Source organism: Elephantulus edwardii, unplaced genomic scaffold (assembly GCF_000299155.1).
Source record: "Elephantulus edwardii isolate Elephantulus edwardi_28Jun2011 unplaced genomic scaffold, EleEdw1.0 scaffold00199, whole genome shotgun sequence".
Lineage (NCBI taxonomy): Eukaryota > Metazoa > Chordata > Mammalia > Macroscelidea > Macroscelididae > Elephantulus > Elephantulus edwardii.
The window spans coordinates 4,583,135-4,598,329 of NW_006399949.1; the positions used below are offsets into that span (position 1 = coordinate 4,583,135).

The window sequence follows — 15,195 nt, forward strand, 5'->3', positions numbered from 1 at the left end:
GCACAGGACAGAGCAGAGTTTAGAGCTGTTGTGCATAGGGTCTCTATGAGTCGCAAGCGACTCAACAGCACATAACAACAAAGAGACAAACTGTGGATTATGATGATGTTGTTGTTAAGTGCTGTGGAGTCACAGGAGACTCATAGTGACCCTATGAAGGAGAGACTTCAACCCTTGGGTGTCTCTCATCCTCTCTCCAGGTTCGTAGGCAAGCTATTATGGAAGTGGATGCCACTCCTGATACTAAGCTTGTTTTAATCGGGGAGCTCTACCCCACTCTCTGTCTGCATTGGGAAACCAACCATTAACTCATATGACACATCAGTGTCACGGAGTTCAGCCTCACAGCAACCACAAGTGACCGCTGTGTGGCAAGTGGACACACCAGGGCTGTACGACCTAGAGGAATGTCTCAACAAAAACAGTGAAAGACAGGCCCGAGGGCTGGGGGTTAAAAGTCACCCACCTTTGGCTTGGTAGCATCGCTTTCTGTCCACTGGGGATTATAATGATATTGGGGTTAAATTTTGGCTCTAACACTAATTGTGTGACCTTAGGTAAGTCACAAAACCTCTCATTTTCAGTTCTTCTTTAAAATAAATTAATAATATCGTCCTCTTAAGAATTCTGGGAAGATGACATAAAATCAATCATATATGAAGTTTTTCATAATGCCTGGCACTTAGTAATGATTATTGTTGTCGTTGTTATGTAAAATTGAATTAACTATGACTCATAGTGACCCTATGCACAATAGCACTAACCCCAGCTCTATTCTGAATCTATCTCACTGTCTTTGACACTACCCTCATACCCAAGTTACTGTGTCGATCCATTGCAATTGAGGTGTTCTTAATATACCCTTTCTCGACAGACATATATGTTTAGACGCACACATACACACAAAATCAAAAGGAAATATTATTTACCCGTGCAACAAAGTACTTCCGTGACACATAAGACTTGTGGTAAGGATTGGGGTAGAGTGTTGATTCAGTCACACTTAGCTGTCTTGAAATCTTTGTTGGTGTGCAGTCCTTGCCTGAGTCCACCTCCTCTGTAGACAGATGATCCATCTCGGAGGATTGGTCATCTCCTTCTGACTTCAGTGATACGGGCTGGAAACCTTCAAAACTTCCAATTGTTGACATTTCTTCAGCCTATCAAAGCAAAGGAACCAATGTCTTACTAAAAAAAAAAAAAAGAAACAAAACCAAATCTGTGTTCCAACTTTTGAAAAACAGGTTAAAATGTTATTAAATAAGCAATGTCCATGAAAGCAACAAACTTGCACAAAATAGAAGCCCTCATAAATGCACCTTCATAACATAGTTTCCTAAATATCAACTATGGTTTGCATGGCAATTTATTAGGGGGTGGAATGGGGAACAAGAAGCAGAGACACTTTGGAGACAGAAAAAGACTACAAGTCATTCCATTTCTCAACCTCAATCAGAAGACAGGAAGTTGAATTGGGAGAGGAACTTGAGATATTTATCAGACAATTTCTTCCAAGAATTCTGAGCCTTTTTGGTTGAAAACAAATCAGGCTACAGGTACACTTAAGGTTAGGAATCCATAAAGATGCATCTTCTCACTTATTTCTTGGGTTTATCTAGCATGAAGAGAGGACACAAAAAGATCTGAAACTGAGCATCTAATAATAGTCTAATTCTAAAAATATAACCCGAAGAAATGAGTTAGAAAAATGGTCAAATAATTTAGATAAATGTGTGTGCATGCATACACACATACACATGTATATTTTTTTCATCATCTTTTATCTAATGGTATTAGATGCTTTCTAGTTGACTATGACTCATAGTGACCCTATGAACAGCATATCCTTACAATCTATTATACACTTGAATTCATTTTTAGACTCACTGCATAGCTCAGTTTTGCTGAAAACTTTTCTCTCTTTTTCTGACTCTCCACTTTCCCCAACATGTCATTTTTCAAAGGACTGGTCCTTCCTAACAATATGTTCAAAGTATGTCAATTGAGGGTTGGTTGGGTTTTTTTTCTCTATCTTTGTCTCTAAGGAACATTCTGGTTACGCTTTTCCCAAGACATATTTGTTTGTTCTTTTGGCAGTCTATGAAATGTTCAAAACTCTTCTGCAAAACTACAACTCAAAGGTATCAATTATTTTACTATCATATTTATTCATCATCCAACTTTCATATGTATAGCAACTAACTGATCAACTAATTGGCTTGGATCAGGTGCACCTCAGTCTTTAAACTAACATTGTTGTTCACATTTTCTCTATGCAATACATCTTTTGATTCCTTGACTATTGGTACCAAAGGTGTTGATTGTGGATCCAAACAAATGAAACTGTTGACAATTTCAGTTTTTTCTCAATCTATGATGATGTTGTTTATTGGCCCAGACATGAACAATTTTATTTTCTTCATGTTGAGATTTAATCCATGTTGAAGTTTTTTATGTTCTGAAGCAAGTGGATTTTGTTGTTGTTGTTTTTAATTTTTTCTGATTTATTTACAAAGTTTGACTACATTATTTTTCACAAAAGATTCTTCTCATTTCCTTCACCCCATCAAATTGTGCAACCCTATGATTAACACCCTCCCCTCCCCATCCACACCCTTCTATTTCCACACACGCCCCCCCCACCATGGATCCTCATGGATACTCATTCTACAATAACGGTTTTATAAGTATTTGTCCTTTTGGGACTGAGTCAGTTCACTCACCATAATGTTCCCCAGTCCCTTCCAAGTTAGGTCATAATTTATTAAATCATTGCTCCCGCATGCTGTATAGTAATCTATTGTATGAATGTCCCACAAATTCTCAATCCATTCTTTTGTGGTTGAACATCTGTGCTGTTTCCATGTTCTTGTGACGGCAAATAAATGCTGCTATGAACATTGGTGTACAAGTTTCCATTTGAGCCTCAGTTCTCATTTTATTGGGGTATATTGCAAGCAGTGGAATAGCTGGGTCATATGGAATTTCTATGTTCAGCTTTTTGAGGAATCGCCAAACTGCCTTCCAGAGTGGTTGTACCATTGTAGAATACCACCACCAATGTGAAGAGTTCCTATCTCACCACATCCTCTCCAACATTTTTTACTTGATTTTTTTTTTTAATTTAGCCACTGCTACTTGAGTGAGATGGTATCTCATTGTGGTTTTAATTTGCTTCTCTCTTATTGAAGTAATTTGTAGCATTTCTTCATATGTCTGTTTGCATTTGAATATCTTCCTCCACATCTCACATCACACACAAAATTCACCTCAAGGTAGATTAGAGACTTGGGGGTAAAGCCCAAAACCATAAAGTTCATAAGAGACAAACTGGGATCAAACTTAGAAGTTCTAGTCTACAGTATAAGGAGACTGCCAAATATAGCCAGATATATATAATCTGAAGAGGATAAAATTGATGAATGGGACCTTCTAAAGATAAAACCCTGTGTTCATCAAAACTTTTTTTTCCCAGCAGGGTGAAAAGAAAACCTACTGACTGAGAACAAACAGTTGGCAATACCATCTCAGACAAGAGTCCCATAATGAAAGTTCATAGCATTCTCCTGGGTCTCCACAAGAAAAAATACTGACAACCCAATTACAAATGAACAAAAGACATGAACACTAAGCAAGTATTTTAAGTCCTCCTCACTTTCAGCAAGCAAAATTGTGTCATCTGCCTAACGCAGTTTGTTATGAGTCTTTTTCCCCATCCTAATGTCACATTCTACATCACAAATTACCAATTTCCAAATTATCTGCTCAGCATACAGATTGAATAGGTATGGCAGAAGGAAACAGCTCTGATACACTTCTTTCTTGATTTTAAATCATTCAGTGTTCCCTTGCACTGTTAAGATAATAGCTTTTTGGTCTGGGTATAGGTTTTCTATTAGCACAATTGAATGTTCTGGGATGTCTATTATTCTCAATGTTAGCAATAATTTTTTGGGGATCCACAGTCAAATGCCTTTGTATAGTGAATAAAACACAAAAAAAACCCCATCATCTTTGCATTCTCTCCTTTGAGTAAAGATCCATCTGAGATCAGCAATTACACTGCTGCTGCTGCCATAGCCTCTTCTAAATTCAGCTTGAACTTCTGTAGTTCTCTGTCAGTGTACAGTTCTAGCCTTTAAAAAATAATCTTCAGCAAGATTTTGCTTGCATGAGGTATTAAACTATTTGGTAATTTCTGCATTCTGTTGGATCATCTCTTTTGGGAATGGGAACATTTATTAATCTCTTGTCATTTATTCCAATCAACTGGCCACGTGCCTGTCTTCCAGGGTTCTTGGCATAGCCTGGTGGGCACATCCTGGTCTGCATCTGTTTGTTGAAACTTTTCAACTGATATTCCATCAAACTTTGGTGCCCTAGAGATAAAGAGCTACACTGTCCATCCAAAGGTATGTGGTTCAAATTCACCAGCTGCTCCAAGGGAGAAAGATCACAATCTCCTCCTATGAGATTTATGGCCTCTGAAAACCCACTGGAGGATTAGTTATGAATTGGTTCTGATTCAATGGCATACAACAGCACTGTCCTACAGGATCCCTATTAACATTGTTCTTTTACAAATGGACAAATAAAATATTAAATAAGATACAAGTAATATTCTTAAATCAAATTACAAGTAGTAAAACACAAGATAGTCATCAAAAAGATATTAATTAAAAATATGAATATAAAGTTTATCTTGAAAGTATGTCAGGTGAAGCTTCAGAATCCTTACCTACAAGGAGCAGCCTGATTTCATCCTCTCAAGGGCAAATTTGTTTGTTCTCCTAGTAGTCCATAGTATATTCAATACTCTTCCCCAGCACCACACCTCAAAGGCATCAACTCTCCTTCTATCATCTCTAGTTATTTTCCAGCTCTCTGATGCATAGCAAGCAATTGCTAAGACTGTAGCCTATATCAGGTGCACCTTAGTCTCAAGAGTGACACCATTGCTCTTCAGTACTTTGGAGAGGTCTCTGACAGCCAACTTTCCTGATGCCTTTTTATTTCCTGGCTGCTGGTACCAAGAATGTTGATTGTAGAGTCAAGCAAACTAAAGCTGTTAACAATCTCAATCTTTTCATCATCTATCATGATGCTGCCAATTGGCCGAGTGGTGAGAATCTTTGTTTTCTTGATGTTGATCTTCAATCCATATTGAAGGCTGCAGTCCTTGACCTTCTGCAGCACACATTTCAGGTGCTTCTCAGTTTCAGCAAGTTAGGTTATGTCACCTGCATAATGTAGATTGTTGATGAGTCTTCCTCCAATCCTGATGCCACAATTCTCCTCATAGAGCCCAGCCTCCTGGATAATCTATTCTGTACATAGATTGAAAAGGTATGGAGATAGGACACATCTCTGGTGTACAGCCTTCCCAATTTTGAACCATGCAGTATTTTCTTGATCTGTTCTGAAGACTGCCTCCTGGTCCAGGTACAGGTCAGAGTCAGCCCCAGATTGTTGTGATCCACACAGTCAAATGCCTTTGCATAGTCAATGAAACACAGATAGACATTCCTCTGGTACTCCCTGCTTTCAGCCAAGATCCATCTGACATTAACTATAATATCCCTAGTATCATGGCCTCTTCTAAATCCAGGCTGCACGTCAGGCAGTTCTCTGTTGATGTGCTGTTATAGTTGGTTTTGTATAATCTTCAGCAGAACCTTGCTTGCGTGTGATATCAATGATACTGTTTAATAACTTACATGTTCTGTTGGGTTACCTTCCTTTGGAATGGGAACAAATATAGATCTCATCCAGTCAGTTGGCCAGGTCTTCCAGATTTCTTGGCACAACATGGTGAGCACATCCAGGGCAATGTCTGTTTGTTGAAATATGTCAATCCATATGCCGTAAATTCCTACTGCCTTGTTTTTTTGCCAATTTTTCAGAGTAGCTTGAATTTCCTCCTTCATCACCACAGGCTCTTGCTCATATATTGTTTCAAGAAATTCTTCTGTGTCCACCAATTCCTTTTGGTACAATGGCTGTATATTCTATCTTCTTTTAATGCTTCCTGGATCATTTAATATTCTGCTCAAGGTATCCTTAAGTATTGCAACTTGAAGTTTGAATTTGTTCTTCAGTTCATTCAACTTAAGAAATGCTGAGCAAGTTCAGCCCTTTTGATATCTGACTCCAGCATCTAGCACATTTCCTTGTAATATTTTACTTTGTTTTCCCATGCTGCTCTCTGGAATCTTCTGTTCAACTCCTTAATATCTTGATTTCTTCCCTGACTTCTCGGTGCTCCAGTGCAATATTTCAAAGTTTCTTCTGTCATCCCCCTTGGTCTTTTCTTCCTCCTCTGTCTTTGTAATGACCTTTTGAGTAAATGTTTCCTTTTGGGGAATTTATAATTTAATATTTGCTTTCTAGGAAAAATAATATTTTTCATTTTGACAATATTTTGTATCTTGTGTTATTAGAGATGAGCATTACAAACATCATAGAGTGGTTGATGCCAATGCGTATGCTTATCTCATTCCTAGCAATGTAAAGGCTGGTGCAAGTTTAAGGCTCAGCTTGCTTGTATATGCATTGCGATGATACAGACCTATACATAAAGCTGGTTACTGTCTTGATTTCCATCTCTCTGAGGATCACATAGTTAGTGGGACCCAATAATGGGTGCAACTGGATAGTGGTGGCACACCTCCACGTTCCAATAAAGATTCCCAGTAGAAATTTCCATCTATCCATCTCTCCATATCTAACCATCTTAATAGTACACTGTCCTGTAGCAAGACTGGATCCTTTGAGTTTCAGAATAATCTTTACAAGCTGGATTCACAAAAGGCAGAGAATTAGCCTGTGCAAATGTGTCAGAGATTGTGAGGATGGCATGGGATTGGACAGGGTTCAGATTTGTTGGTCATAGGATTGCATTGAGTTGTAGTAGGCCTGAGAGCATGTAATAACAAGAGTCTGTGCTAAAAAGATGCAGGGTGTGAAAAAGCTGGAGTGTGTGTGAGTGTGTGTGTGTGTGTGTGTGTGTGTGTGTGTGTGTGTGTTATCAGTGAGGTACTTTGGCCCAGATACTTGCTCTGCTTAGAGCAGATCTGCCACTTCTCTTACAGTGGGTGCTGGAAAGAAACGCATTTCTAGAGTTCCCTGTAACCTGTGAAGGAAAACTTGTGCCGTTGGGGAAGGAAAGCCTGCTTCTGTATTTGCAGCACTGCGAACACACGCCTAACAACAGACATCTGTGATAAGCTCCTGTGCCTGGAAAACAGAGGGAGGATTTAATTAGCACTGCTTCCTCTCCCTCAGGCTGTCTGCTCTGGAAACAGTCAGGGAGCCAGAGGGATCCAAGACCTAGCTGTCTGAGATCCAGGAAACAAGGAAACTCAGCTCAATTTAAATTCTTACCGTCTTGAATAGTAGGAGACTTAAGTGAAGCCAGCCCAACGCAGAATGATCTGAGCTCCCGCTCTGTTCTAGCCACTGAGACATCCTGGATAATGTAAGGAATGTAACCTTTTCAATAAGCTTCCATCTGAGAGAAATGCTACCATATTTAAGTTCCCTATTCGCCTTCTCATTGCTGCACCAAACAATTCCTTTAGGGCCAAGTCAATTTAAAATTGCCCTTTTATTATGGTACAAATAGACTGTATACACACTGAAATACTAGAAGCATAGAAATACTAGTAACAAATCCAGCCAGAGTTGAACGTTTCTATTTCTCGTACATGGATAAATTATGCCTTTGCAACAGACCTATCTAGAGCCATTAAGAAATAAAAAGGATTATTGTTTCCAGTAAACTTGTCTTAACATTTAATACTGAAGTGAATAAAAGCATACTTTCTAAGGGAAAGCAAATGGTCAAGGCTTAGAAAAAATAAATTATACACATACTTTTTGGGTCAAATCTTACTCTAGGGAATTCATGTGGTGAAAACAATCTTAAAGAAGATGACAGAAACTATTCATTGCTGATCCTGGGTATGCTTTAGAGCTTCAATCCTAAAGCATTTGGTTTAGTGAAGGCTGAAATCTACAGGGGATCCCTGACACCATGTTGATTTTGACATAAATTCAGAGCCCTCTGAATTCTTTATGTTACCTCCCTTATGCTTCTTGTTGTTGTTGTTGTTGTTGTTGTTATGTGCCATCGAGTCGCTTGCGACTCATAGCGACCCTATATACAACAGCCCTAAACTCTGCTCTGTCCTGTGCCAATCGCACTGTCTCTGACACACTAATCCCGATTACACCAGTCACTGAATCAATCCACCTCATAGAGGGCCTTCCCCTCCTGCGCTGTCCCTCCACCCTACCAAGCATGATGTCCCTCTCCAAGGACTGGTCCCTCCTTACAACATGTCCAAAGTATGTTAGACAGAGCCTCAGAATCCTTGCCTCCAAGGAGCAGCCTGGTTTAACCCTTCCCAGGATGAGTCTGTTTGTTTTCCTAGCAGTCCATGGCACCCTCAATACTCTTCTCCAGCACCACAGCTCAAAGACATCAATTCTTCTATCCTCCTTAGTCACTGTCCAACTCTCTGATGCATAACAAGTGATAGCAAAGACCATGGCCTGTATTAGATGCACCTTAGCCTTCAGAGAGACACCATTGCTCTTCAGTACTTAGGAGAGGTCCCTAACAGCAGACTTTCCCATCGCAATGCGTCTTCTAATTTCCTGGCTACTGGTGCTGAGAGTGTCGACTATGGAGCCAAGCAGACTAAAGCTGTGAACAATCTCAATCTCTCCGCCATCCATCCTGATGCTGCCAATTGGCCCAGTGGTGAGAATCTTTGTCTTCTTGACATTGAGCCTCAATCCATATTGAAGGCTGCACTCCTTGACCCTCTGCAGCAAGTGCATCAGGTCCTCCTCAGTTTCAGCAAGCAGGGTTGTGTCATCTGCATAACACAGATTGTTAATAGATCTTCCACCAGTCCTGACACCACACTTCTCCTCATAGAGCCCAGCCTCCCGGATAGTCTATTCTGCATATAGGTTGAAAAGGTATGGAGACAGGACACATCCCTGGCATACACCCTTCCCAATTTTGAACCTTAGTGACCATTAAACTAGCCATGTGGCTATACACCAACAAGTACAACGCAAGTTCAGAAAGAGGTAATTTGCCTCAGGTTTGCACAAAGAATGAAGGAACATGCCTAAGCTTGTCCTTAGTAATTTATTAAAAAGGCCTATGTAGGACCTAATTCAAATTAAAAAGTAGGACCTTGGTGACTATGACTCAGGTCTGAATGATCATGAGGCCATATCCTAACCACTAAGTAAAAACCCTAATACCAATTCCTACCCTTTTCAACCTTCAATTATGTGGGCATCCCAATCTTTTTCCCCACATCTGTAGTCCTACCTCTGACAGTGATAGATTTGGTCTGCCACCAATCATGATCTTGTAATTATTTCTTTTGTTCTTTCTCATATATTACATCATGGTTGTGATTCATCTGACTCCATTGATGTCTATCTGCACAGTGTGCATGCTGGTGGTTTTCTTCATCCAGAAGATCGTAACATTGTCTTCGTCCGGTTTAAGGCTCCCCAAGAGGCTTGAGTGTTGCTGTGAGGCTAAGTCGGCAAAGGCATTCTGTGTGTGGATCATAATAAAATATTCATAATATTGAGAAGTATATGGATTCCAGGACACCGAAACGTGTTCATTCAACCTCCTGTGCATAGACCAAGAAGCAGTCATTCAAACAGAACAAGGGCATCATGATATAAAATCAGGAAAGGTCATGTGTCAGGTTTAAATCCTTTTACCATACCTATTCAAACTTACTGCTGAGAAAGTAATCTGAGTTTGCTAGACTATATGAGGAATAATGTGGCATAAGGATTGGAGGAAGATACATCAAAAGTTTAGAAACACAGATGGACAACTTTGCTTGTTGGAAGTCAAGAGAACTTGAAGCACTTACTAAAGATCAACAACTGTAACTTTCAGTATGGATTTCACCTCAACATAAATAAAACAAAAGAGTTAAAAACTGAATAAATGAGAAACATTATGATAAATGGGAGGAAAAATTAAGTTGTCAAGAATTTCATTCCACATAGATTCACAATTAACACTGGTAGAGGGAACAATCAAAAATCAAATGCATTGCTTTGGGCAAATCTGCTGCCAAGGAACTCTTTCAAGTGCTGAAGAGCAAAGATACCACTTTTCCTTTGAATTATGATGTTGGTGAAGAATATTAAAAATAGCATGGACTTCCAAAAAAAAAAAAAAAAAAAAAACAGAAGTGAATCCAGAGTATTCCTTAGAAGAAACGAGAGTGAGACTTTATCTCATGTATTTTGGAGTGGCCTAGAAGCAAGAAGCTGCGCTGCGATACTGAAGGCATGTGGTTCGAGGCCACCAGCTGCTCCATGGGAGGATGGGCAAACTCTTTCCGTGTGATTACTACCTCTAAAAACTCACCACAGGGTTAGCAATGGGTCGGTTCTGATTTGATGCTACACAACAACAACAATCAGGAGGCATCAGCGTCTGGATAAGGGATATCATGCTTGGAAAAGTAGAGTGTCAGTGAAAGAAAAGAAGACCCTCAAGAAGATGAACTGGGGCAATGACTCTAAGAACAGAAGAGATCATAAGGATGTCATAGTATCACACAGTGTCTTGTTCTGTTGTATACAGAGCCACCATGAGCTGGGACCAGCTTGACAGCACATAATAACAATAGGACATACATGCATATGGGGTATTAGTAACAAACTATATAGTTATCTTGTAGCAAGGATTTGCTGTGCTCATTCTACCAATATTTCCTGAAATTTAAAATAATATCCACAATCATTTTAAAGGAATGAGACTACAGAATATATTTTCTTAAATGAAGCAGAATGCAAAAATATTTTTGCTGGTAATGGCCATTTGACTAAGTTTTACATTGGCAAAGATTAGAAGGAAAATATTTAGGCTTAGAGAGAGAGTTGGGTTGTAAGTCATTTTTTGCTTTAAAAAATTAAACACATTAGTGCTACTTTTGTAACAAAATTAAAATGTATGAATAAATGCCAAATAGTAAGTGTTTTTGTTACCTTTCATTTGGACAAATGATAATAATTATGTATTTCTCAGGTGCTAAGAAATTCAGAGCTAAATTTAATATTTCATGACAGTAAGTAAGTTTTCTCCAGATACAAGTTTAAGGACACCTGCCTCTATACATGCTTTCTTCTTTTTAAGATTTTTTTCATTTCATAAGCTCATAAATTATGGAGAGGAAAAAATAACTTTGCCCAATCCCTCTTTTTGGCAGCTATTGAACTAGAACCACTGAGGTGAAGGAGGTGAAGGAGGCCTTGCCCAAAGTTCCACAGATAGAGACAGAACTTGGTAACAGAATACAGCTCTTCTGAAGCCTAGAGACGGATTTGCCTTTCCTACACTTAAAAATTGTGACATTTGGAAAGAGGGCAGAAAAAAACAGTCATCACTTTTGTTAAATGTCTGAGGCCTGCAGCATCCTCCCGGAATCAGAAGTACAGCTCAGGTAAGAACTAGCTCTCTTCAGCTTCCCACAGATATTAGCTGCAATATCACAAGCTGTGTGGACTTCAAGACTTTCTCCACTTCAAATTAGGGTGCACTTAGCCGTGAGGCACAAAGTCTGGAGTACACAGCACTTCTAGAGACCTATAGTAATGCCTAAGTAGAATTAATGTCAGAAGAAAAAAAGTAGCTTTTAGAGTCAAAGATTTTTTTTTTAACTTACCAAATCAGAAAAAAATCAACAACCTAAACATGATATTTTTAGGGTACACAAAACTTTAATACATTTTGACTAAAACAGAAAAAAATGTAAATACATACCACTATGTAAATATAATTTTAATATTGTTTTTCATGAAACATTCTTCTAGGTCGTGTAAGCCTGGTATGTCCACTTGCTGTACAGAGGTAACTCGTGGTTGCTGTGAAGCCGAACACTATAGCACTGATGAATCAAATGTGAAAATGATTACCCATGGTGGACAGTGTTTGGTGGAGCTCCCCGATTAAAACAAGCTTGGAAGCAGGAGTGGTATCCACTTCCATAATAGCTTGCCTCTGGAAACCCTATGAACCTGGAGAAAGGACAAAATTTATACAGGTGTCCAGGACTTTGGTTCACAGGGTTGCTATGAGTCACGTATGACTCAAAGGCACTTAACAACAACAACATTTTTATCAGAAGTCAAAAAAGCTGTTACCTTGACTATTCTAAGCCCAAGATGGAGCCATTTATACTAAGCCCTATGTCATATATAGGTTTGACTTTCCCAGAAGTCAAAGGTTAAGTCAACCTTGCCCCTCAGATATGGTAGATAATTTAGCTACAAAAGTCCCTGCTATATATGTATAAATGTTTGTATATATTACATGTGTGTATATATATACACATATATGTATATATAATCTATATATTATATATGCCATATAAGAAATGTAACTTAGAACTCACCTATCACTATTTGTCCAATGTAACTTTGTTGTTCCTGCGCATCTGTTGCCTATAGAAACCCTTCCATGTGAAACTGCTCTTCAGAGCTCTCGAATGACTTTCAAACTAAATGCTACATGGTTCTAAATAAAGACAATGAGTTCAAACAAAAAGGAATGTTTTGTTGAAAATGTCTTTCTTTTAACAAGCCTGTAAAAGTCATACTGTGGTCCTGCTTCCAATTACATCCCCACTCCTTTCATTCCTGGGAAACATTCCATTCTGAGGACTCATTTTAGAGCTAGAGCTAGAATCCTCTTACTTTATTCCTGAGGATTCTTTCTCTATCTCCTCTTCTCTTTCCTCTTTCTCTCTCTCTCTCTGTCAAGATCTCTCTCTCTCCCTCCTCTTCTCTCCTCGCCTTTCCTCTCCTCTCCTGTCCTCTTTCCCCTCTCCTCTCTCTTTTCTCCCCTCTCTCCTTCAAACTGGGACTCAAGCATAGATGACAAACCATTGAGTTTCTGAGGTTATAAATTGTACAGAAAGAGACTGTCCTTCTTTTTCTTCCAAAACTTCTGGTGGATTCGAACAGAAGTAAACTTTGGATCAGCAGTGCAACTTCCTACAGATTAGATCCTTGAAAATCCTTCTCTACCACATTTTGGAAAACCAGACAAACTGCACAATAGTAAGAACATCAGCCTATTTTCATTATTAAAAGCAAAGATAGATCCTTATGGACAAGGATGGTGAAATTTCATCTCACATACCTTGGGCATTTTTTTTTAGGAAGAACTAATTCTTGGAGAGAGGCATCATGGCAGGAAAGGTAGAGCATAAGTGAGAGAGAGGAAGCACCTCAACAAGATGGAAGGGTACAGAGACAACTGCAATGGCTTTCAGTGCGATCATGAAAACGATGGAAGCCAGGGCAAGCTTCACATCTAGTGCTCACAAAGTCAGTGTGAGTGGTCATCAAATTGATGGCACCTCGTGAAGAAGCTGCACTGCGATCCTAAAGGTGTGTGGTTTGAATCAATCAGCACAAAAAAAAGATGAAAATTTCCTCCCATGCAATTAACTGCCTCTGAAAACCCACAGGATGGTCAGCGTTAGGTTGGTTCCAACTTGTTAGTACACAACAATTTAAAAAAAAAAAAAAAGGTGAATATTAAAAGTTACTTGAGCACCCCCATTGCTCCCTGTTCGGATTCTTTGGAAGACAAGCTGTCAAACTGGGGTACACTCATTTCTTCTTTGTTCCACATTTTGAAATTAGGAAACTAAAGCCCAGAAGGGTCTTGTCTTTCCTTTGAATTTCTACTTAATTAAAAATAAGGTTAACAAAGGCAGTAAATATGGACATTACAGTTATGGACATTACAGATATAAAAACACTGCTTCCAGATGGATATTTATAGTGAAACCAGAAGCATAGGAAAGTAGAAGTGATCTGTTGACAAGCCCTGTTACTCTACAAGCAGGTGGCGTGGGAGTGTGGAGGGGCGAGCCTGGGCAGCCCTTCCTGTGGTGTGTGTGACATGCAAAGGTGTCCACTGTGTCTTTGGATGTGGACATCTCTACCTAGATGAAGGGGTTAACATTGCCGAGGCACATGCCCAAAATAAAAATCTACTTTTAATTTTGACATTTTCTAAAGGTAATTTATGTGAATTTATGTGTGCAGCCTTTCCTGCGTCTGTGAGAACAGCCGAGGAATGTGCAGTAGATAAACAACAATACTCTAACACCTCGTAACTTTCCAACAAGCTCAGTTTCTGTGCCAGCTGAGATAAGAAAATAAGAAAACATTTTTCCCCCACAGTTTTACATGTTATACATAAGGGATGACATGGCAGCAGAGCAGCTTTTTATCTCCTATAAGGCACCTCTGCTCATCAAAGCTAAACCTCCTCAATCTCAACAGGCTGATAGAGTGAGAGAATGTGAGAGAATATCTGCTCAGAGACAGAAATTTGGGTCTCTGCAATTCCATAGTCATGCAGTTTGAATCCACCAGCCGCTCGGGGAAGAAGGATGAGCAATCTTGTCCTGGTGACTAAACTACCTCTGAAATCCTGCTGGAGGACCAGCTATGAGTCACTTCAGACTCTACAGCACAGAACAACCCTTTCAGAGATGCTCTATGGCGTAATATGCAGAGAGTTACGTTCTTAACCCAAAAAGTGTGTGTCTTTGGTGGTTAGAAAACAACAGCAGCTCTGTGGGAGAAAGATGAGCAGTCTTTTCTCATTCCCGTTGGCAGCTTTGGAAACCCAAGAGGGGATTGCTGTGAGCCAGAACCAACTGGACTGTGGCAAGTTTGAATCTTTCACACTCACATTGGTAAATGTGGACAAGTGACCTGGTGGACACAAATTCCTCATCTATAAATAAAGTGAAAGACTTCATGATTTTCAAATTGTATTTACAACCACCACTCCTGAAACAACCCAAGGACCTCCAGTGGCGAAATTCATTTCAATCAAAACAAATCTACTTATTTGTCATTGAACTGCTTCTGAGGTTAATGGGCAGTGGTCAAATGGTAGTTCTCATCTATCAACCTCAGTTTGGTGCCTTCAACTCACCGATTAGCATTGTGGATGAAGTCTGTTTCTGAAAAATATCACAGCCAAGAAAACTCTCTGGGACAAGTTTATAATGTATGGATTTTCTGAGTCAGAATTGATTCAATAGAAATAGATTTGGTTTTAGAGGTTCATTTTTGTTGTTTTTGTGTTGTTTTCTCATTTAG

General features: G+C 39.3%; 1 protein-coding gene across 1 annotated transcript in view; it reads right to left on the minus strand.

Moving 5' to 3' along the window:
- Positions 1-1,151, minus strand: part of TPRG1 (tumor protein p63 regulated 1) — a 247,123-nt gene extending 245,972 nt beyond the window's left edge. The window contains exon 1 of the mRNA XM_006897068.1: positions 930-1,151. Within this exon, the coding sequence (XP_006897130.1) occupies positions 930-1,151 (222 nt within the window). The remainder of the gene's footprint in view (positions 1-929) is intronic.
- Positions 1,152-15,195: the final 14,044 nt, after the last annotated feature.